Source organism: Artemia sp. Qi Xiang Cuo, chromosome 3 (genome assembly GCF_049724085.1).
Source record: "Artemia sp. Qi Xiang Cuo chromosome 3, ASM4972408v1, whole genome shotgun sequence".
Classification (NCBI taxonomy): Eukaryota; Metazoa; Arthropoda; class Branchiopoda; order Anostraca; family Artemiidae; genus Artemia; species Artemia sp. Qi Xiang Cuo.
Genome location: NC_142796.1, coordinates 36,026,885 through 36,052,272, shown reverse-complemented (window position 1 = coordinate 36,052,272; position 25,388 = coordinate 36,026,885). Strand labels below are relative to the sequence as shown.

Genomic DNA, 25,388 nt, shown 5'->3' with positions numbered 1-25,388 from the left:
TAAGGGGATAACCCCCTCATATACGTAATAACATATGCGTTATAAAAAAAAAACTATAAAAAAACAAGCGATACGGCTCAATAGTAATCGAAACTTTTAAAAACTTTTAAAAATTTTGATGTCAATAAATGTATCAAAAGAATGTGTTTATCATGCTGATTCTAAATATATAAATTTTATTAAGTTTAGTATTACTCATCAAAGGCTACGAGCCTGAGAAAATTTACCCAATTTTTTAAAGAGGGGGGGAAACATCCCCTACAAGTGAAAAAATTTGCAAAAGAAAAAGAAAAGTAAAAGAAAAGTAACATTTTTATGCAAATTTTGTTTACTTATTCAATGACGGTTAGCCAAAATAAAAGCTACATTAAATAAAAAACGATCAGAAATTAAATAAAAAAAAACAAGTTTTTTAAACTGAAAGTAAGGAGTGACATTAAAACTTAAAACGAACAGAAATTATTCCGTATATGAAAGGGGCTGTCCCCTCCTCAACGCCTCGCTCTTTACGCTAAAGTTTGACTCTGTCTCACGACTTTATTTTTTAAAACAATAAAAAACTTTAGCGTAAAGAGCGAGGCGTTGAGGAGGGGACAGCCCCTTTCATATACGAAATAATTTCTGTTCGTTTTAAGTTTTAATGTCGCTCCTTACTTTCAGTAAAAAAACTTGTTTTTTTTTATTTAATCTACCTAAAGGAACTGTAGTGTTCCGTAGTAGTCCCTTAGGCTCTGAAAAAAAAAAGTTTGAAACAATGCTTTAGTATGTTGATCTCATGTTTGATATATTCTTAGTATAGCTCTCTGTCCAAAATTAGGTTTCTCACCTTTTTTTTTACATTTTTTAAAAGTTACTACCTATTCTGCATTTTTATGTTGCATAAACGTCAGGTATTACCAAGCACATGCGGGGGAATTTTCTTCGATGAGGTCCATGCTTGAACATGGGAGAGGCAAATTTATCAGAAGAGCAAGCAGAAAAAAAGTTTGAAATGAAAAAAGCTTTGGCTGCAGATGCAATCACAGTTTTCTTTTTTTTTGAAACTTTTAACATACTACATTTCTACGTTAAATAAATCTTGCATGGTCTCCCTTTGGGGCCGCGGCCTTAGGGTATCTTACCATTCCCTCCGATTTTTACAGCCTCGGACGAACACATAAAACTTTTATCTTCTATCAATCAATCATTAAAGTTTTGTCTTCGTTCCATGTGCCGTTAATGAATATGTCTTTTGTTTCTGGTCAGTTAGTGCTTACTTCTAATTTTGTTTCGTTTTTTCTATTGTATTGTTTTGGCCCTTGCCAAGTTTGTAGCATAATTTCTCTATATACTGACAACTTTGGCAAATATATTGGGAAGATAACTCTGCAAGTCATGGTGAATAACCTTTGTTGTTTCAGCTCACAATGGATGTGTTGTTGGTGTTGAGGTGGATGGTGTGAATCACGTCGTCGTATCTGCTGGTACCGACGGGGATGTCAGTTTTTGGAGGTTTAAGAAGGGGGAGCTCTTAGGATCCGTAACACTTAATGCTCTACCTACTGGACTATTACTCCAACGTGAAAGGTGCTTTTTTATTTTATTTCTAAAACACTTTTAATGGACTCCAAAAGAAGTTTCAGTATCCGTTTTGTCATTGTAATTAGCGTTAATCTTCAAGAAAAAGCAGAAAATGATTAGAAACTGGGTTGACAAGACTGAAAATTATGCTAAAAAGAACATCTTTTTTTTTATAATTGCAATAAGAAAGTAACCTGATGAAGAATAAATAATCAAATTAGTTTTAAGGGAATTTCAAATTTTGTGACCTAGCTCTATTACTCTTTACTCAGAAACACCTGTTAAAATGAAAATTCATGTAATAGGCTATCTATTACATTACTATTATATTACATTACTATTATATTACTATCTATAGGCTACCTATTTAACTGACTATGTGGGTCACTCATAGCCAATCCCTAATCTTCAGCTCTGAAGAGAATTGTGTGAAGTTATGCAATGGGTACTTGATGCCAAGCAAGTATTTTTCATTACACAGTTAACTGGTTGTATAAAAGTGTTCGTGGCTAGGGGGTTGATTTGAACTTCCAAGAAAAGGATTTTTATCTCTTTCTTCCTCTTTTTTTGGGAAGGAGGGGGGAATAAGTGGTGTATTTTTGTGTCAGGATAAAATATTTTTTCCCTGGTATTTTGTCCACTCTTTTTTTTTTTTTCATACCTGTCGTCCATAATTTCTACCGTTGGTAAAACTAGAATTAAGAACAAAACTTTGCCTTTATCTGCTGTTGACGCAGACCGAAAACTCCTTTTTATAGATTGCAGAGGAACTTGTTTGCCACTCACGCAATCCCTAAAAAGATCTTAAGAGAGAAACTGAGTTTTATACAGAGTTGCCACATGCAGTACTTTTTTCTGTAATCTGTACCTTATGAGTTCACCTAAAAACAGTTTGACAGTTTAGCATGTGCTGTTAAAAAATACTGTATTGAAAAAAAAGACGTTTTCTACTCAAAACTTAAAATTTTGCACGTTTATATAGTGCTCCTTTGTCTGTTTAGTACTACACGCGTGAAACGTCTCTGAAGACGGTAGTTTTCTGTCTTGTTACACTGTTTTTCGGTAAGAGTGAGTTTCACAGAGGTTTGTCTGCTTTCCATTTGAAAACAGCATGAGAAGTTCATCAATTACTTTCTTTTAGTTCTCAATAAAAAAGGGGAATACGTAAATAAATTATGCTGCAATTTCTTGTCAGTAAAATATGCTTAAATATTCAGATGTTTAGCTGTCATAATAGTACGTATTTTCTCAGGTTTTCATGAAAATATTTTCTTTTATGATTAGGCAATTCAACCAAATCCTGTTATTAAAATATTAGTAAATGCAAGGCCGTACCCAGGTTTTTTTTGGGAGGGGGGGGTACTCAAAGATTTTTTTCGGTTGGGGGGGGGGTTACACAAGAAAACTAAAAAACGCATAAAAAATTGTTTATAGCCATTTATGTTACGTTTTTACGAGTCAGACAAACATTTTGGGGGGGGGTCAAATCCCCCTACCCCCTCCCCGGGTACGGCCTTGAGTGAATATAGTACCTTCTATCGGTGATGCATTCTCACGATTTTATTATTAGTTGATGATTTTAGTATTACGAAAACTGCAAATGTTTTCCCTTTAACCTTTTTCGTGTTTTGTAGAAAGATTCACTTTTAGTCTGTCAGTGAAAAACGGAAAGGAAACCTAAATTTTAGCTACCTACCATAAGTTGACACAATATTTTTTTTTTTTGTTTTAGTTGATGGTATTTGTATTAAAAAAAATTAAAAAGTACGAATTAAATAACCCAATGACACATATAAGCACACTAAGAGCCATAATGATATGGCTGTATGAAGGATACCCTTACTTAGATAAACTGAGCAGATCACAATAACAGACAGTCTTACTTGCACGAAAATTCCCCTCGATTCAATTTTAGTAAGGAAAATTACAGAAATAAATCCTTAAAGTGGTAACAGCTAGATGAATCATGGAAAACTAATGGTAAAATAGGAAAATCTGAAAAGATTATTTATAAATTCACAAATAATGAAAAATTATGTATAAATTCACAAATATTGATAACATTTCAGGTTTAGCTGATTTCTTAAAGGTTGAAGAAGGTGTGCATAACACTGTGCTTCACAAGTTCAACTGAGACTCAGGATATGCCTCCTGTCAAGATTCATTTGTGTTACTCTACTTCAGTTAGCAAGGATATTAAAAATCTGATTGTTTCAGTTGGTTAAGGGTAAACTTATTCAACCATATATATATATATATATATATATATATATATATATATATATATATATATATATATATATATATATATATATATATATATATATATATATATATATATATATATATATTGTGTGTGTGTGTGTGTGTGTGTGTGTGTGTGTGTGTGTGTGTGTGTGTGTGTGTGTGTGTGTGTGTGTGTGTGTGTGTGTGTGTGTGTGTGTGTGTGTGTGTGTGTGTGTGTGTGTGTATATATATATATATATATATATATATATATATATATATATATATATATATAAAATTTGGAAAAGGTTGTAAATTCAATTTCTTATGAAAAAGGTAGGCAGTTTTTAGTAGCAGCGGGTGCCAAATTAAAAAAAAAGAAACGTAAGCGAAAAACCAGCCGAAAATAAGGGAAAAAAGCATATTTTAGAGGAAGTAGACAAAATGTTGCCACAAAGCGTTAAAATTTTGCCCAATATTGTGAATTTGAGCTCTTTTTACATATTTGTTTTTACATATTTAGCTTTCCTTTGAAAGTTCAGTTGTTTCTAGTAATCAACATATTGTCAATGTTCAAATTTTTGTGGATGAAAAGCATTGACAACTTTAACTAATTTGTTTTATTTATTTATCTTCTCGTTTCAACGTGGCAAGACTGAAGAATTTGGTACTTCACTTAAAACCGCACAATTTTGCAATAGCCAAAAGAAAGTTCTTAGAAAATCGGGGTTTTCAGGCTGAGATGGGTTTAGGGGGCAATTTTTCATTTTATTTTGATGTTTTTGATGCTTGAAGGCAATTTGAGTTATGAATATCTTCGGACAAAACCAGTAAGCTTGCACTATGTATTATTTAAATTTGAAACTAATTATTGCTGATTTACATTGGTGGCTACTTTCTTAAAGCGCTTCGTTTACTTTTTGCTAGTGGTCTTCTTGCTGTATCCAAAGAGAATGGGAACATAGATATAATTGAAATAGATACTAGAAAAATTGTCCGTCGTCTAAACAACAATGAGCAAGTAGTTGACATGACATTCAGTCCAGATTCCAGATGGCTTGTTGTAGCTGGAGAAAAACAGTCCATTAGAGTATGGGATTTAAAAAATGCAAGGTAAGATTTTTGCTTCCGTGATACTGCTACTTCAAATTTCTTTATTGTTAAAGCCACCCAGGGCCGACACATTGGTGACTCCTCTGTTCTGTTGTGGCTCAAGCCTCTATTTTTGCCTCTTTCCAAGGATCGGCCAAAGATTTTTTATCAGTTTTTTATGTCTAGTCCTATATTCGCTAGTAATTTATAAATTCGATTTGCTGGAAGTCATTCTATTGGTCCTTTAGCCCCAATGTTACCTTTAGCTCAGTGTTTATAGCCCCTAATGTTCGACTTTATCCCCGGTGCTATTTAAGAATTTCACAACGCTAAAAATTCAAATGTTGAGTTTTATTACAGGTAATGGAAACTGAACTGCAAAACCATATTATATATACATATATATATATATATATACATATATATATATATATATATATATATATATATATATATATATATATATATATATATATATATATATATATATATATATATATATATATATATATATATATATATATATATATATATATATATATATATATATATATATATATATATATATATATATATATATATATATATATATATATATATATATATATATATATATATATATATATATATATATATATATATATATATATATATATGTGTGTGTGTGTGAATTAGTTCGTCCAAAGACAAAATATTAAGGGCAAATGCGGTTCTGAAGAATTTTTTTTTTTTATTAATCTTTTTTAATGTTTTTTAATCCAAAAAAGAAAGACAAGTAAGGGTCTATCAATTTAAGATACTAAGAGAAGTCAAGAATCTATATAATAGAATCAAAGATCATAGAATAGAATCTACATAATAGAATATAATATAATCTATTATATAATAGAATCCATATAATTAGAATATATAAGAATCAATACAAGAATCTATAAGAAGAAAAGTTAGAATCAATATAATAGAATCTATATAATTAAATAATCTATATGAATAAATAGGGAGTGAGAGGTGAGATCATATATTAAAGGTCTCTTTAATAAATTGGCTCAGTTGTATTTTACTTTTTTTTGCTTGTCAAGCCGGTGGGGGGGGGGGCATAGGAACTTTACGGAGAGCTAAGCGAGGTGTCCGGTGTTTGACTGAATTATGAAACATTTTCTACTAAGTTATGGCTATATCAATTTTTTCTAAAGTTCTACTTTTGCCAAATAGCGCAGATCCAGAGGGGTCTCTGCAACATTGCGGTCATAATTTCTTTGAAACTACCCTGTAATTTGGAAAAAACAAATGAGGAGAAAAAAAGGTCTGATAAAAAGGAACAGCATTAATTCCTTTTTACCCTGTGAATGTTCTCAGACGATTATCTTATACTAAATTTTGCGAATACTTTTTGAAATAACCATATAGATGGTACTTTTTTTCGCTTTTTACTTGACATGTGCTGTTCTGAAAGGTTGACTCTTCATTCAAGTTGTCATTTAAAAAAAAAAAAAAAAAACAGCTGTTAACCATAAGAGTTTAGACTGGTAATTCTAGGAAAATCTTGGGATATGAGCTGGGGAAGCTAGTTCGTAAGAATATTTAATTCAAAAGAAGGGCCATCTACCATGACTGCGTCGGCAAGTAGCATCAACAGTTTTAAAATTCCCCATCCCTTTGACAGATTGTTCATTTGTTTTCAAAATTACAAACTGGTTTTAAATCTTTAGAATATTACTTATTATTGTTTTTTTTATCTTTGTTTAGATAAGATAATTATAATAATGTTCATAATAAAAATAATGTTAATAATTAAAAAAGTCAAATGGTACGAAATTATAAGATCTTGAACACCAATTGAAAGCTTTACTTCCAGAAATTTAACGCCGGGAGAATTTCATCATCAAAATGGAAGGTGTTCTAAAGTTGTGTTCCTTGTGGAGAGGTTTTGTCTAAATAGAGGTGAGCAAGGTAGTATATATCAGAATAATTCAATTCTTCCCTTAATAGCTCATTCCTGCATTCAACATTACTTATCTTTAGTGTTTTATGATATGTAAATGACGCCGGAGGTTAGTAGGGTTACTAAAACGGTCTGGAGTTAAACACCTGCTAAACCTGGAAAATACTGGATTATTGGGGATAAGCGATGTCATATGTCAAATAAAAAAATCTTTTATGAAATGGAAAAAATGTGTAAAATTATAGTCAAACAACCAAAAAAAGACAGTAATTGTAAAATCTGGCACACCTTAAGGGGTTTGTGAATAATCCGTGATTACAATGGACCCCTCGTGATTACTGTTGTTAATATAGGCAATCGCCTAATTGCCTATAGCGTTTCAGTTGACAAGCTGCCCGATAACTATTTGTTGTTATATTTTACGGATTACACCTAGATAACTTAATATTAAGCGGATAAATTTGATAAGGCATGTTCGAATACACTAAAGTCTCCTCTGACAAAAAAATTAAATCAAGTGAGTAAAAAAAGTCGTTTTTTTTGTAAAATCAAAAGTATGTTTGGGTGTTTCTCTCTTGCTTGAATAAACAGCGAAAGTGTTTGAAAATTGGTTATTCAAATATGAAAAAAGGTTTTGAAAACTAAACCTGGGAGGACATGGCTTTAATACTTTTGCTACATGTACTTGACTTCCCTACGGCTTGGCTCTACTTCGGACGAATCAAGTCAGAACCACTAGACAGTAATAACGTCACTAGCGATGCAAAGGCCCTAGCCGCTGAGCGAAAGCCAGCTTCCCAAGTATGGTCTAAAAAATCTACCAAATTATAAAACAGTACTTTCAGTTTGCTATAAAACAGTAGTTATAAAACAAACTTTTACGGTCTGAATCTCCAGCTTTGGCCACATTAAGGTCTTAAAAATTGTCAGTCAGTGTCTCGTCCTTTCTTCCATCATCAGACCATAGAGTGGAACTCATGATTCTGTTAACTTTCAGTCTGATTGATCATTTTCTGGTAACGAAGCCTATGACTTCTATAACATTTTCTCCAAGCGGAGATTTCTTAGCGACATCTCATAAGGAAGATCTTGGAATTTATCTGTGGTCAAACAAAACCCTGTTTTCGCACGTGTCTCTCCGTCCCTTAGAATGCAATCATAAACCGACATTTGCAGCACTTCCTGGCTCACGCTCTGAGGAACAACTGAGTAAGTCCTCCATTCATGTTTATAAACTCGTATGCATTAGTTTCATCAGCTATTGAATTACATCATTTAATGAATTTATTGTCGTTTCTCATTTTTCAGTCAGCTTCTTTTGTAATTTTAAAATAATATGTATTGCTGCCATATATAATATGTATTGACACTAAATCGTGTATAGCTTGATATTCTGCCCAACGCATTTCTAGTGTCCAACCAAAAATCGCTATTTATTTGAAGATGGATAGAACAGAGTTTCTTACTTTAAAGAAAAATATTATCCAAAAGAAAATAAGACTTCGGAACTGTCATAACGTATAATTAACGTTGTCTGAGGCTACCCAAAAGTCTGCTACTATCCATAAATTTTCAAGTTTTTTCTAGCTTTGGATTACCTTGTGCTGCCTTAGTACATCCAGCCATTCTTGCAAGACATTAACATTATTGTTTATTGTAAATCCTTATACACCAAATCGTGCACACAGCGGAAAACAAAGAATGATGAAGAGAAAAGAAAACAAAACTTACTTCACAGCAAATAAATAGAAACTGCTCTTAAATAAATAACGATTAATTGCAAGTTACATTATATTCTCACGAGTACTTTCTACAAATTACATGATGGAAATTCAGCTGCAAGTCCATTCAATCATTGGAACGTGTTCTCCAAATTTAGGGACTGTTAAATGCCTCAGAATTTGAAAACGTTTTCAGGAAATAAATGAACAACCTATATACGTTTTAACTTTTTGTGTAAATAAGTGTAACTAAAAAAAAACCATCCAAAACTGTTAAGGAGTTTTTAGCTTCACTATAGGCACAAAAATGCTCAAGATTCTCCAATGTTCAGTTATATAGAAATACCGTGAATGTCAGTAGTTTCTTTGTTAAAGTACCAATGACATCATAATAAAACTATTATTTACCCCCTGGACCCATCTAAATTCAAAATCATAAAGTTTTGGGGCAGTATTAAAATTTTGTCAGCGTTGCCACGTAGAACTGTGAAAATTAATAATCGGAACGAATTAGTTGAATTTGACAATGTTTTTCGCCAATACACCTTCTTAAGCTGGTTGGTGCCATTTGTTTTTAGCTGATTGTACATGAGTGTTTCTTTTTTATATATATATATATATATATATATATATATATATATATATATATATATATATATATATATATATATATATATATATATATATATATATATATATATATATATATATATATATTTAGTACCTGCTACTTCTAAAAACTGCCTATCCGGAAATGGAGATCTCTTTCACTAAAAATTGATCTCCCGATTTTTTTAATTTTGTTGGATATATAGGCCTATGGTTGTACAAGTTGGCTCTTAACCTATTCCAATAATCAGCCTTCTTTTTCTCCCACCTGGTGCTTCAACAATCTACACATCATAAACGACAGTAGTTAAATATCATTATCTTTATCATATCTTTATATATCATTATCCGCTTTTAATTTTTATATCATTTATTTACCACTACCTTCTTGTCTACAGCCGGAGGCACAACAAAATAAGGCGGAATAAATACAAAATAAGCGGGATAAAGCGGAATAAATACAAAATAAGAAAAAATAAGCCGGGGGCACAACAAAGCAAAATAAGCTAATATCAATCTCTGTTATAATGTTTTAAGGCATGAATATATAATGAGTTGGAGGTAATAGGCTTGAGATTGCATGCGCAAGATCTTCACTATTGTTGATCAAGGAGCATCGGCAAGTGTAAAAAACATGTGGGACCAATATTGTCCCGGGATTGTACAAAGCGTCCATTCATGCTCGAGGTCTCAGGAATTTCTTGCTGTCTTGTTCTAAGCCTGCTTAAATGTAGACTTGAGAAGATGTATTAATCCCTGGTCTGCAGTGATGAGACGCATTGCTATTCCTGAGGTCGTAATGATTTTAACTTGGAATGTTGTAGTGTTAAACAACAACTATTATATTGACATTCTGACTAATGAAATCAGACGTTTTGGACTGGATTTGTTAGGAGCTTCAGATGCTCGTATCCCAGGGATTTAAACATGAAATTGTGTGATAAAGAATGTATTTACTCAGGCAGGAGGAATGGGTTGCATTGGCAGGAAGTGGAGTTCGTGATGAATAAAAATAATACATTGGAAATCTTGGAAAGCCATTAATAATCCGATTCTAGAAGCTCATTTGACGAATAAAAAGTAGAGATGTGTGGAACATTTTTAGAATGTGCTAAACCGTGATAAAGTTACAGTGAATGATATGGAAAAGAATGAAAAAGTTTTTAACACTTTGGAAGTGAAAAATGTTTTATTTGGCGAGGAAGAAATATTGACAGTGCAAAAGGAATTAAAAATAAAATAAGGACCAAGATGTGAGTGTGGTAAATGAGTTTATTTTATGTATGGTGGTTGTGAAGTTAGAGATGAATTAGTAAAGATTATGAATATGATCTTGAAAAAGGGAAAGTACCTAACGATTTTAGGAAAACTTTGATTAGACCCCTCTGTAACAAAGGTAATAAGAGTGAGCATTGTAATTATAGAAGCATCAGCTTGGTTTCTATAGGAATTAAATTGCTTAATATGATCATACTTTTTAGACTTGAGATGCTGTAGATAAAGTTTTAAGAGAAGAACAGTGTGGTTTTAGGAAGGGAAAAGGATGTGTCGACCAAATTTTCACTCCTAGCTTAATAATTGAGAAGTGCTTAAATCATCAGGCTCCTTTAGTTCCTTAGTTTTATAGATTATGAAGGGGCGTTTCATTCAATGATAGAAGAGCTATAGAGAAGGTTCTATCTTTGAACGGTATACCAGATAAACACTTAAAGTTAATAGTGCTATGTACGAGAACTACAATTCTGTGTTTAGGGTTGGAAATGAGCTTGTTTCGTATCGAATCAGGAATTAAACAGGTTTGCGTTTCATACCCATTTATTACTTTATAAAGCTTTTTCCACAAAGTAGGTCAAAGAGCTCCATTAAACCAAAAATGAGTATAAATAACGTTAAATAATCTTCCAAGCGTAAAACTAGCATAAATAACCATCAATAAATAAATGAAACCCAAAACGAACAGAAATTACAATAAATAACCGAGTCAAACTCAAAACGATCAAAAATTAACATGAGTAGCGCTGACAACCCCCATGCCTTCTCAAGACCTGAACATAATTTGCACTTTACTGAAAACATAATAAATTTTAAACGTTTTCACTTTTTTTAACTTTATAAATAAAAAATCCTTGAAACTTTAAGGAATAAATATCAGTAAATGTTTATTAAACTAACAATACATAGTCAATTTTTTCAGTGAAGTGTGAAATATGTGCAAACGGAAGAGGTTGACTCCGAATTGGTTAGGTGAAAGTCGTAAGGTAGGATTTAAGGGAACTTTGAAATTATTGGGAGGGTGTGAAAAGAGGGGTTTTAAACAGATCGGGATGGAGGTAGAGCGTTCGCTGCTGTGTTAGCCTCAGGCGGCTTGGGCTGCAGTAAGTTGTCAGTAGTAGTAACAGCAGAATGGTTTTTTACCCGGTATAAGGATTTCTATCAGTCTTAGCAAAACAGGAAACAACCGGACAGAAAATACGGAATATTCTTCTGCAACTTTTTATGGTGAATCTGAAAACTAGAATTTTTACATTCCTTTTTATTTTTCCATAACCTGTTTTTCAAGTTGAATTTCCGAGGTAAAACAACTGTATATTTTGATTAAAGGAAACCTTTCTAATTTTAGATATTGTTTTCTATGGACCATTCATGCGTAATGATTTAGTTTTTCTCTGAAATAATGAAAATTAAGAAAAAGGTTTTAAAATGTATTTCAAATTATCTCTGCTCCATTTTAAGAGGATCCGAGATTCAAAGCAGCAATTCCTCCTTGTACATTGCGTGTGAAGGAACCTGTACTTAAAACTAGACCGGGATTTTAAAAGAAAAATATGTTTATTATCTTATTTGTTATCATAACTGAGGAGGTACAAGTTCATTGCATTGTAGCTTTTCTTATATTTTAGAGGCAGAAGATAGAGATATTGAAGATGGGCTAGGCATGGATGTTGAAACTGACGAATACAAATCACCTGAACAACTTGAAAAAGATTTAATCACGCTTTCCATCTTGCCGACTTCTAGATGGAAGCATCTTCTTCACATAGACGCTATAAGGGTGAGGTCTTTTTTTCATGTTATATTTAAGTTGCAAATGGTATAGCTATATTTTCATGTGTTATACTTAAGTTGCGTATAGTATAATATTTGACGATTAAGCTCACTAAGTAGAAATTCCTATGAAATTTAAAGTTGTGCTCATAAATAAAAAGAACAAATGTACCAACTTCTGCAACTTGTGTGATCTCTACTAAGTTACACCCGCGTGAAGGCTCGAACGTGAAGTAACCTTCGGATCTGTAGTTCTCGAGGTATAAAATTCGCTCTGAATACTTAATATTCACGGGAAAGAACATCAATTTAAAAATGGTGCCTACTTCCTTGTTTGTTGGAATTGATCTTTCCACTTGAAAGCTGAAACTTGGTTCAAAGAAATGAACTCTTGCATGAAATACTTCAGGTAGTCCTCTGTATACCCAATAGCCCTCTTTGATGTAATTATCTGACGCTGTAGGCTTTGGCCCTAGACACAAACCATCGTTTTTAGCTACAGGCATGCTTTATACGCAATTTTCAAAATGTAATTTTTTATTCATAAATTTTTCCAGAAATTCTCATTTTCTGTAGTAACAGTAGAGGTTTGATCTTTATCACTTTCTCGTAATGAAGTGAAATCAGCGGCATTGAAAAACAGCAACGGTAAAGCGTTGCTCCACAGGCTGTTAGGAACTAAAGATATTGAGACAAACCTCTGCGATTTTGGAAACCGCCAGTGATTATGGTGACAAGCTGTTGATCTGTATTAGTGTTTTTTTTTGTGTGTGTGTGTGTGTCCAAAATGGTGGATTACAAAAGAAGGATAGAAAATTTAGTCTTTGTTGTAGTAGCATCTGTTTTGTTAGTGATTCATTAGCATCAATTTTGCTCGCTCCAGCGATTATGGCGACTAAATGTTGGCCGCAGTAGCATCCATTTCATCTCTAAAATTCTGGATTATCTATAAAAAAAAGAAGAAAATCCAACCGAAACAGCAGATTTTAATTTCTTTGGAAGGTTTGCTGTTGTTTGATCATACAAGTTCCCTCCTTCTCCTCTCCCAAAAAAGTATAATTGCCGAAAAGGGAAAAATATTTGGAAAGGTCCGGTTGCACAGATTTAAATTTGAGATATTGCCATGCATTTTTTCCAGTTGTCCTCTCCCCAAATGTTTTTTGAATTACAATTTGTAAAATCTGTTGTTAGCCAGTAATTGAGTTTCAAATATCCTCTGTTCTTTGTTGAATTTTACTAGAATTAAGAAGGCGCATTTGCTTGTGGCGTCAAGTGTTTCCAGAAATTACCAACAAGACTATGGTATCTACAAGTTCAGCTTAAGATAGTAGTATTGTAATGTTGAGTTTTACTTAATAGAGCATGTATAAATGCACACAGGATTTTTTTTTTTGGGGGGGGGGGGTAGGTCGGTTTCTAAGTTAGGACGTGATCCTGGAAAAAGAAAGTGGTTTTTTTTTTGCATAAATATCCAAATTTTTGAGAATATATTGTATTTTCTCTAAAGTTCCCAACAGGAGCTGTGATGTTCTCGGAAGAATATTGGGAAATATCTGCCTGTTCACATTTATTATAGACATTTAGTTGAAAAGAAAAGCATGATTGAAACTCTGAGAGACGAATAAGAAAAACGCTATACGGTTTGGCTTGTAATTTGCAATAAATTCAGATCTTTAACCTTTTGATAGTCTGAGACAAGAATGTAGATAGAGAAAACGTGGGAATAGATCTAAATATATAGCCTAAGAATTAAATTTGAAACAAAGTGAAACTACCTTGAACAATTAAGTCAAACACATACCAGACTGAAATTGAAATCAATCATGTCAGACTCACAATGAGTATCTTTAGAGGACATTTATTGTAGAACGAAAGCAAACAAGATAAGTGTCTTATGCTCAAATTCATTTCTGATTTACAGAAGCGTCATAAGCCTAAGGTTTCAGCTAAACCTAAAGATGCACCATTCTTCCTTCCAACAACATCGGGACTTAATCCAACATTCATTCTGCCAGAAAACAAAAAAGAGGACGAAGAGTCTCGACTTCTGCAACTTGGAGCTTTACAGTCTATGAATCCACTGGCTAAACGGCTACTCGACGCAGCATCTGAGGATGATTGTGAGTGTTTATTCTTTTTAAGTAACAATTTAAATAAGTTATTATTTAAGTGAAGATTAGCCGCCCAAAGTAATGGTATAAAAATATACCTTTACATGAAAAGGTTTATACGTTTTTTAAGATGAGGTTGTTATTTAATGTCAATCAATTGGTCAGCGTTTAGAAACTGCCAAGAATGCTGTATGTTGATAGGTTTTGTTAGGGGGGGGCGGGGGATGTAGGTTGCTTTACTCTTCAGATATCAATGAAAATAAGTCTCCTATGTTAAAACCCCGGATACATGTTGGGTGTCGATTTTTTTTTTCAGCTTAATTTGGTCCCAAAATTTTTCTGGAGTTACTGGCACAATAAAAACCATTTGACATTGTTCTTGGTCATAGTTGTAATATTCTTCACAATCTCGTAAGTTCACAAGTTTTGTTGTTTCTGTGACTTACTGCACCCATCTCAGAGGGGTCAGATTTACCCCTAGTCTGGGGTAAATCTGACATCCCCGGGCAGATCCTAAGTATGCAAATATAAAAATTATGTCACCTTAAGACATTGGGAAACCTAACCTCTATGTACAGGGAAACCATACAAAACAAAAACTTTCGCTAATAGTTTGTATGTGCCACAGAGGAGTACAGGTTTTCTGCTTACTATGGGGTAATTCTGACAGTGTCGGTCTTACCCCGTACATAGAAGAAGTCTCTGAGAATGGTATTTTTCAATTTTTGTTTTTGTAAATAGGAAAAAGGTAACACCTTACTTCAAATAATAGAGAAAAATTGTAATTTCAATTAGTATAAGAGGTTTTTTTAGTGGAAGAAAGTAATTTTTATTGAAAAAAAAATTTCAATCAGAATCAGAGGGAGTTGACGAAGCAAACTTTTGATCACTTGTGCTTCTTAGTGTGATTCTTGTACAGAGTGATGACATGCCAAATTTGGAATGATGGTAGAGTGAAGGGACCAGCCCAAGAAAGCTTTAATGGTCCTGCAAAGATGTATTCTTCTTCAACTTCGTCAATGTCATCTTTTTTTGGCTAGTCATAAGAATAGTCGGCTAGGCTTAGGCAGCAAAGATATTTTATACAAACAAGATTTTTGTCAGGTAAATGAAGCACCCTTCCAATATACCGGCCTTGTTGATCAAGTTTGGTATCGTATGTTACAGCATAGTATTCATTTAGCTGTATGTTTAGCTTCTTTTTCTCCTCTTCTTCATTCTCACTATCAACAGTGTAACTTATGTCCATTTCATCAGTTGAGGCACACAGAGAGATGTCAGAGTCTTCACTGGAAAGATAATCTTTCTATTTCTTTTTCTTTTTTAGATTTGGCTTGTTTGTCTTCTCTTTTACTTTCTCTGTTTTGCTCTTGAGCTTTTCTTTTTTCTCTTTCTCTTTTTGTTCAAGCCCTCTCAAAGCCTCTACAGAAGTGATTATTTCAGCTTCCCGAGCAATTCTCTGCCTACCCGATGTTCCGGGTGCTGAGACATCAAGAGGAGGGCAGCGTGCTGAGTCCAAGAGAAGCTCTTCAAAGGATTTCTCCCGCATATGAATCTTATTTGGACTAACCAACACTGAAACAGTAATCTTATCAGTTGCAGTATTCACTGTGGTTGTCACTCTTGTTAAATTCTGAATCTCTGATTTCTCTGTCTCAACATATCGTTTTAACTTGGATGGATCAAATTTTGCCTTGTCAATCACATTGCAGTTGATACGTGCTGGAATAGCAGAATCATAAATTCCTGTTGCTTGAAATGATTTTTTAATCAGCGGAGGGGTAAGGTAAGTCTCCCAGATCTGACATAAAATTTTTACGAGTCCTTGTTTTCGTAAGACGTCACCTGGATGTGCTCGTTGCCAGTTCACAAGCTTCTGCTCATAGGATGATTTCGGCCCTTTGTAAATAACCCAGTAAAGGGACTGCAGAACATGGGATGTATGGGCTGGCAACTTGAGGATAGTAACGTTCTTTCGTGAAGCGAGTTCCACAAGAGGCAAAGATGAATGGGAGCAATGCCCGTCAAGAATAAAAAGTGCTTTTCGTTTCACTTGAGGCAGGAAAACTTCTTTAATGCAGTTACAGAAGAGGTCCGCTGTCATCTATCCTTTCTTAGTAGCTGAAAAACATGCATATGGATGGTCTTTAACGGGTAGCCATGAACTCCATGTGTTTTCCCTCGAGAAAACTACCAGTGGTGGTAGTTTCTCACCTGATGCACTAATATAGGCAAGAACAGTTGTGTTATTGCGCCCATTCCCACCAGTTCAACGCGTTGCTGGGGTTCCTTTCGCGCCAGCGATTTTAAGGCTCTCAGGATCGCGACAAAACGAATTTTCGTCCAAATTTTACCAACATTCTGGTCTATCTAAGATGTCAAGCTCTTCTGCTGTTTTTTGTAGCAGGTCATAAAACTCTAGAATGATGAAAGGGTCTGCTTGTTGCACAGCCCTCAGGTTTTCAAGTCGCTCAGGCTTCTTAAGCGAGATGTTGTTTCTTTTCTTAAACCCAAACCACCAGTCTTCGCCTGGCCGTTTGTTTATGAAACGAGTACTGATTTTTTTTTCACACTGATAAATTATTGTACTTCGTTTAAGAATGTTTTTTGGTAAGCCCCATGTCCCACTTTTCCCTGACTTTCAGTGAATTCGCCATACCTACTCAAGTCTTGAGAGAAGTTCCAGAGGTCTTCCATGAGTAACAGTAGGCAAGTTGGGGAAATCTAATTGCTTCTTTGTCTGATCAATTAATGTTGTCTTTGGCCATACTATGTATACATATATATATATATATATATATATATATATATATATATATATATATATATATATATATATATATATATATATATATATATATATATATATATATATATATATATATATATATATATATATATATATATATATATATATATATATATATATATATATATATATATATATAGCATCTGCTACTCCGAAAAATGCTTAGTTGCGGTTTGAGTTCTTTTTCATTAAAATAGAATATCTGATTTTTTTTTTTAACTTTGTGTAAGTTTTCACGGAACCAATTCAAAAATCAGGTTCCATTTTCAGTGTCCCCGGTACTTTAATCTTTGACCCAAAGATCAGATTTAATTAACGTTTTAATTCAATTTTGAGCAATACCGTGGAATTTTCCCTTCAAGACACTTGATGATGCTGATGGAGTTGGAGACCAAGTTAGTATTGATTTTTAACATGTTCCTATAGTCTCTGTGGATTTCTTGCAAGTCAGACTAGCAGTAACTGGTTTATTTGTCTATTGTTTAAATTTATACTGTTTTTTGTACTCGTTTTTTTTAAGGATTCCTAACCTTAAAAACCAATTATTAAAAACCCATTCAAATGGCTTTTCTTTGTTCAGTATTGGACTGCATACAATTCTTGAAGACATTGGGTCCTTCTGCAATTGATTTGGAAATTCGTTCACTTGCTCCTGATCTGAGTGGTTCTGATGAGATTATGGTGAAATTTTTAAGTGGCATTGAGGTTGCCATGAAGAAACGAACAGATTTCGACGTAGTGCAAGCCTATTTATCCCTCTTTCTCAAGGTGAGTTCATCTGTTCTTGCTTTCTTATAGGTAATAACGAGACGTAAAGTGATAGATATGTTTGTTTAATTGTCGCTGTCTTTGGCAACCGTGTCAGACATTCCCTTGGGCAACGTTGCAAGGTTTTCTTGGAATACACTCGTGGGAATTATAAAAATCACTAGCTTGAAATATGGAAGAGGATCTAAAAGATTCAAGATTCATTTATTTAAAACAGCTTTCATAGAATTGGCGAAAGCCTCAACTAAATTACGCAATATCTTCCAACACAGAGAAAAAAGAAAGAGACTAAGCATGATTAATGACACTTGTATAAAACAGAATAAAAGAATTGCTGAAGCGATTCGTTCTGAATCTTATTGGCTCAAACTTATTCGTGTGTCGAGTAATGGCTTTGGGGGCAATAAGAGGAAGCAACAACGTATTGTGTTTTTCATAGCGAGGAGTGACTGTCCAAATCTGCACATGAGATGGAATCTCACTTCCCTCAGCGTTGGTATTTTCAACGTTGCAGTAAAAAAACACTGTTCAACACCTTGGCCTCGCTCTTTTTTGTCAAATTTCTCCTGTTTTTTTTTTTAACTTCATTTCTGTCAGATAATGCCAACCGCCTTCTAACATGTGTAAAATAATAAAAGTGAGCTGAAGTGAACATAACATGCACAAGCACAGTTGAATCGGCCTGGATCTATAAAAAACAACTATTTATATAACCTCCGGCATTTATACTCCATAATATCGTACGATGGTGCGTTCAATCCTACGCACATACAGTCCAAAAAAACTAACCGTTATTATTAACTATATATCCAGTTAAACTAAATGGTTATAGAGTATTGTTTTATTGCACACTGGATATTGAGTTGGATCATAATGAATCTTATGCTGGGGAGGAGGGGACTACATAAAGCCTCACATAGTGCATTTTCTACCTAAGTTTTTAAAATTTATTGTAAAAAGGTAAAGAATACAGCATTGGATTTTAGAGTCCATGCCAGCGATACTGATCTCCGTTTCATGGCCCTTAAGCCAGGAAGTGGCATAATTTAGGGGGTTGGGGGCCAGTCATCCTGTGCTTTCACACACCCTTCCTGTTTACCTTCCCCAGATTGCTTCAGGTACCCACTTAGAGCTGGCTCGACGCCAATGATCCCCGTCCCAACCTAAATAACCAGAAAGACCAGGACTTGAACCCCTGTTTTTCCAACATAGTTGTTGTTGTGGACACGTTGTTGTAAAATACTTATTAACATGATACTTAAGTTTTTAAATATCGAAGCCATGTTTGTCTTTACTACCTTCTATGAAGACACAAGGGTTACAAGTTTGTTCTGTTTTAGATAATTTCGGAGACCACACTGCCTTTCCATGACGATAAAATTAAAGTTCAAAATAGGGATAAAACCCTTTTTAATAGACAGTGTATAGAAATTCACAAAAATACCAGATATTTCCTACTCAGTTTTCAGTTTTACTACTGATGACGGTCACTGTATATGTGACCGAAATATCTGGTATTTTTGTGAATTTTCTGTACACTGTCTATTAAAAAGGATTTTATCCCTATTTTGAACTTTTATTTTATTTGTTCTGTTTATAAATTTATTAGCAGTTGTTTCGAGATTTAATGTTTCGAGTATTAATTTGACATTAATATCATATATAATAATAACTGTATAAGTGTTAATAAATGTAAATTGTTATTATATTTTTTAATTTAATTGCGTATTCCACTGGAACTTATGTCCGTAGAGCCGATTTTCAAGTGGGGAGTAAATTAAAAACCTCTAAGGTATTTTTTAGTGTATAAAAGATGTTGTATTTGGCTTTGATTGACATTACACACACGAATTTTCAATAACATAGTCTTAATTTCAGTAAATATCTCTTTTAAGTCTTTTTGAACGTAAATTCTCCCGCTCGGCGAAAATGTGAGGGATGAGTTTTTATCTAAAAAAAAAACAGGAAGCTGACCAAAAGGAAATTTGTCGCTATATTACGTGGGTTTTTCTTAATCGGCTGTTACGCGGAACACTTCTTAATCTCCTCGTCTAGAAGTAAAACACGAGCATGGCTATGTCTTTACTAATGCAAAGTTTGCAGTTTTTTGTTCTGTTGGAGCGTTTGGATGTAGAAAAAAAAATAATAATAAAAAAAAAATTGCAAAAATGATTTTAAGTTTCACTTTGGTTACCCCCAATTCTTGCCGATGTTTTTTGGCTGGAGAAAGAACGGAAGAACTAAGAAATTAAAGTATAATTCTTAAACAATAATTCTATTATATTGTACTTGGCGCTTTTTCGTTTTGACGGTTTTGGCAAAGAACAGACTCTATAATTACTTCTCCGTTTATTCAAGCAAATCTCCAAGAGATCAACACTTGGCTGGTTGACTTTTATGCTTTTAAAAAAAAGGAGTTGCCAACCTCTCGATCGAAAGTCCCGTACCGTCATTTGATTTCATCTGGAAAAATAGAGTCATGAAGGGAATTCATCCTTCGGGAATATATTCCTCAGGTGATCCTCCTTCAAGTGTCATATTTGATCAGATATAATCTATCGGCGTTAGAAAGACTGGAGTTGACAATAGATGACCGCTTGGTACTGAGGTTCCTAAAACTCACTTGATACCTTTCAAAATGATCCAGAATAGGGCTAATGGGGTAGGATATAGCGCTGAAAGACCAACTGCTGCCTTTAAAGACAAGGTTTGATATGGTGTAAATAAATGTTTTTTTTTTTTTTTAAGGATATCCTATCAATTCCTTGTGAGAAGTTGCCTCTCTTTATGCCACCGCTTGGGCAGGCAATAAGACAAAAACGTGGGAACACAGGTCTCTCTGATTTCCTTCAAAGGAAAAACTGGAACTACCTTGCTGCACGTTTCGAACCTTCTTCTTGAAGGAGTAATACGGTCATAGCCTTGTGCTAATTCCTTCAAGTGAAGGTTGAACAGGTGCACAATTTCTTTTTTAACTGGGTGTAAGACTAGCGGCATATCAGTCATTCATGACATCCCGTACGTCATTACATGTGTTATAACAAAAAACTAGGTAATGCTATCTTATTTTCTCTATTTTGGGGATAGAGAGGGAGGCAAGTTTTTTCAGAGAAGTCAAAGGAAAAATGAGTAGATTTTGGAATACCAAAATAATATTTCAGGCTAATTAACAATCGAGCTAAATTTTAATAGTTTAATATGAATCAAACCAAATATTGCCACCAACAATCAACATCATTCAACCATGAAAAATTCTTTTGCGTATATTTCACTTTGTGATCACTTATTTTATTGGAAAATAATTGTGTTTGAGCAAAACTTTGCTGTATTTCCTAGAAAGCTTACTTGCCTACCTAGGAGATACACTAAATTTATTTATTTGGTCTATTCCATTGTCGTAGAAATATCTTTCAGAATAGTTTTGAATTCTCTACTATATCATATTAAGACATCATAGTTTTCGCCAATGTCTTCAAATATTCAGTTTCAAAGATCATAAATAAGAAGATGGTAAATTTGACTCAAAACCCTAAACAAAAAAAAGCATTATCTGGCATCTTGCGTCACCCTGAACTACAACATATTCGTACAATAGCAATCAAGTCATAGCCTTTATTTCTTATCTGGTGCAAAATTTTGCAAATGTTAAGAATTTGAATTTATACACGTGTTTAACGCCACAGTTGTCTCTTGGAAGTCATCGTGTTAGGGCGCACCTACAGGTAAAGTGAAAAGTACTTCCGAGGAAATAAATTCGTTTTTGGATTCTTCATTTCCTAGTTGAACTTGTGATGTCAATTTTGAAGCTTTATGTTCATATATTTCTTATAGAAAAGCCGTTTTAATCAACACATCCAACATTACTAATGAAATAGTTCTGAAAACTGCCACTGGATAATATTTTTTTTTCGTTGGGTCATAGGCCCTTACGTATCTTACTACATATAATCTTTAGCTTGGTTTATTTTACTTCTAGGTCCATGGTTCAGCAACGTCAGAGAATTCAGATCTGGTTGAAAAAGTCAAGTCTTTACTTGAGCAACAGTCTTTAGATTGGACAAAGCTTCAGAGAGAAATCAATTATAGTCTTTGTTTATTATCTTTTATGAAACATTCAGTTTTATAGGAAAAGAAATAAATAATGGCACACTTATTATCTAAATTAAGCATTACGCACAAAGAAGTTAACAGCTATAGGAATTCAAAAGGCTACGCGTAGCATCTTCTTTCAAAGTGGTTTGATAGCCCCATCCCTACTTCAACTCAGCGCACAATCAGTTCCTTCGATCAATTATCTTATTTTCCCTTCAACAAGCTCTAAAAGTTAGTTTTTTTAGCAAATCTCCTTTTTTCGTTCAGTAATCGTTCGACTGGAGCTATACATATAAAAAAAAATTTCCGGATTAGAGAAGGCCCAACAAACAACTAGTACTTCATTTCAGCAAAAAAAAAACATTTTTCAATTCGTCCTCTCCTATAACATATTATTTAACCATAACATTTATGTCCAGTAACATAACGCATTCTGGTTTACCCCTACTACTATTATTTAGTCACATCAGAAAGAAACACAACATCATCATTTGTCATCCTCAGAAGTAATCGACTTACTAACAACGTTTTTCGAATATGAATTAAAACGCTCCTAAAAGTCCTCTAGGGGGGGGGGGGGGTCTTCACCTTTGATAGCATGTTGAGATGTATGTCTATTTTAAAGAAGGTAGATGAAACTAGCGATGGTCACGTGATGTCCCGCAACATAGTTTTTTTTTTCTTCTAATATTACTTTTGTGAAAGAAGTGGTGCTTTTGACATGAAAATCATTTTAACCAGTTTCTTAGTTTAGCATGAATTTTCATCCCCAGGTTTTCAGAACTATCAAGAACATTCAAAGGAACAGGAAGACAGTTTGGAGGCTTACTATCACAAAAAAAATTATAAATGATTTTTTTTTTTTTTTTAATATAAATATGCAATAATATTGTTTTTGGTTTCGCATTTAAACTTCAAATTCGTTTTCTTCCACCATACCGCGGATATATTAAAGTGAAGCAATGTATAGGTGCACAACAGTACATCCCCGATTCCTCACCAATGGGGAAACCAAGAGTGTATTGAAATGAGTAAAAAACAATTAAGCCAATCAAAGTGAAAAAGCTGGCTTTATTTGAATAAAAACCAGATTTTCAAAATTTTCCCAGCTCCGTAGTGGAAAATTCGGATTTTTCTGTTGACTTTTGTACCCTCAATTATTATTTCGAACTTATAAGTCTATTTAGGCTAAGAAACAAAAACTTGGAGCATAAAAAATTATAAAAACAATGCATAAGCCCTTTAATTATAGGCAGACATGAAACAAAAAATAAAAACACGAAACATCTGAACAAAGAGTCGAGGCTAATATTATAGTACAAATACAAGACCTTGCACAACATCAAAATAGAAAGCAACTATAAATTTATTTCATGATAGTAACTAACATGCGTGCACGTTGTCGAAACTTTCAAGAGGAAAGAAAATAAGACTCACACCAAAAGGAAGAAGTTGACTCCTTCACAGAGTAACAAATTTAGGACCAATCCAAATATTTATATTCTGTTCAGGGCTGTATCCAGATTTTTGGCCTTGGACATAAGTAAAAGAAAATTACACAGCAAAGATTCTTATTGTTGCATTATTCCCAATATTTCTAGAGCAAGTTTTAAACATAGACCCTCCTTCACCCCTGGTTAAGACTTGGTCCTAATCTTATAAATTCAGCAGAAAACCAAGCTTTTCTGTTTTCTTTTATTTTTGTCATAGGCAAAAGATAAATAATCTAGATAATAAGTTATCTTGACTCTAGGTAATCTATTAAGGGATTCCTGTATATTCTAGATTCTAGAACATTTGCACCTTCAATAATTATTCAGTTTTCAAATACAGAAAAAAAATCTGTGCACTTTCAGGAGGCTCTTCTGTAAATTCTAATTTGCAATCGAAAATCCTTAAAGAGTGAAAGGGTGGCTTTTTGCGAAAAAAAAATCCACCTAGTTTTTGCTTTTTAGCCGAAATATCCGATTTCATGTTCTAGCGCAATTGCCTTATTCTCAAAGACGCTGTCCAAAATGGAAACTTGCAGAGATTTCGATTCGCAAGTGGAAACAGTATCAACTATTCCCGGTGCTTCTCGCCCAAAACATTAACTGAAAACCCCTTCATATTTTAAAATTTATAAATTATTAAATATTGCCTAAGAACGATTAGTGCAGCACTCCTGACCAATTAATAAATAGCAAAAATCCGCTATATTTGGCAAATCACACTACTGATGAATTAACCCTATTTTCTTTGAATCGAAGTCATACTCATTTCTTTGAGAGGAAACAAACCCATCTCTACCTGTACCGATGTACACGCACTAAATTGATAGAAATGTTCAATCAAGTAGAACAGTTGAAAGCTCAGCTGCGATATCTTTCACAGCTTTATTCAGCATTAATCACTCTAGAAACTACACATTTTTTTATTGGTCACCATTAGCACATCAGAGAAGTTGCAGCATATTGAAACGGCTTATGACATCATTTTAGATTCATCCATCCTGTTTTGTAATCTTCAGGAAACTGTCCATACCAATTAACATATTACAAACGATCAAACGTAAAGATGAAACACCACCGGACTTTGATATAAATGTCTCAGCTCTTCCAAAATCAAAACAGATTTACTGTGAAAAAAAAAATGTTTTAAATAATTGCAGTTTTAGGTTACTACGTTATATAGAAAATTGGATTTTGTTTTGAGTCGGAACGTATCAAGGAGACCTCTAGAGGCATCCGAACTTTACCATTTGATACAATGGCGCTATTGAAAATTTATAATCTATACAAACCATTATCATGAAAATTAAAAATGAAATATTTTTATTCTGAAAGGCTCTAAAATTTAAAAATCCCCAATTTATTTTTATTTTGTTGAACACAAAAGCTTTAATCCATTTGGCAGGTTTCAGTCCTGACAAGGACAAAGGATACGGCACAAGACTCTAAAGTTCAAACCAGTGGTGCTCATCTCCGTTTCATGGTCCTTCGGCCAGGAAATGCAATAGGGAGTTGGGGACTAGTCATCCTGAGCTTTTGGACTCCCTTCCTGTTCACCTTCCCCAGATCTCTCCAGGTACCCTTTTAGAGCTGAGGCAACTCTGACTGAACTTAGAGTTACGCCACTGACTCTCGTTCCAAACCAAATAACCAGCGAGAGCACAAAAACAACACTGCTAAAACTATTTCTGAGGGGGCAGAGTTATCAAAACAATCGTCTATAGGTAGTTTTACCTGTTACATTATCAAAAATTGAGACTTTCGTGTAATTTTTGATTACTCATATGTATTAGCCAGAAAGACATTAAATGATGTGCATCATAGTTTACCCCTCCCTCTTCCTTCGAATCAAAATTGTCGGTTCGGTTTAACTTGTATTTTCATTCCTAAAAATATATATTTTTCTAAGAAAAAATGTCTATT

At 33.7% G+C, this 25,388-nt stretch overlaps 2 protein-coding genes across 2 annotated transcripts in view; one reads left to right on the top strand and one right to left on the bottom strand.

The window, feature by feature from the left end:
- The window catches only part of LOC148954052 (WD repeat-containing protein 36), a 95,867-nt gene extending 73,831 nt beyond the window's left edge, over positions 1–22,036 (top strand). Inside the window, exons 10-16 of the mRNA XM_089085767.1 lie at positions 1,401–1,566; positions 4,714–4,899; positions 7,818–8,029; positions 12,051–12,202; positions 14,117–14,315; positions 17,696–17,883; positions 21,860–22,036. Coding sequence (XP_088941893.1) covers positions 1,401–1,566; positions 4,714–4,899; positions 7,818–8,029; positions 12,051–12,202; positions 14,117–14,315; positions 17,696–17,883; positions 21,860–22,009 — 1,253 coding nt within the window. The 3' untranslated portion in view covers positions 22,010–22,036. The remainder of the gene's footprint in view (positions 1–1,400; positions 1,567–4,713; positions 4,900–7,817; positions 8,030–12,050; positions 12,203–14,116; positions 14,316–17,695; positions 17,884–21,859) is intronic.
- A 48-nt stretch (positions 22,037–22,084) lies between these two features.
- LOC148954049 (uncharacterized) overlaps positions 22,085–25,388 on the bottom strand; it is a 101,522-nt gene continuing 98,218 nt past the window's right edge. Inside the window, exon 9 of the mRNA XM_089085768.1 lies at positions 22,085–24,592. The gene's annotated coding sequence lies outside the window, so the exon portion shown is untranslated. The remainder of the gene's footprint in view (positions 24,593–25,388) is intronic.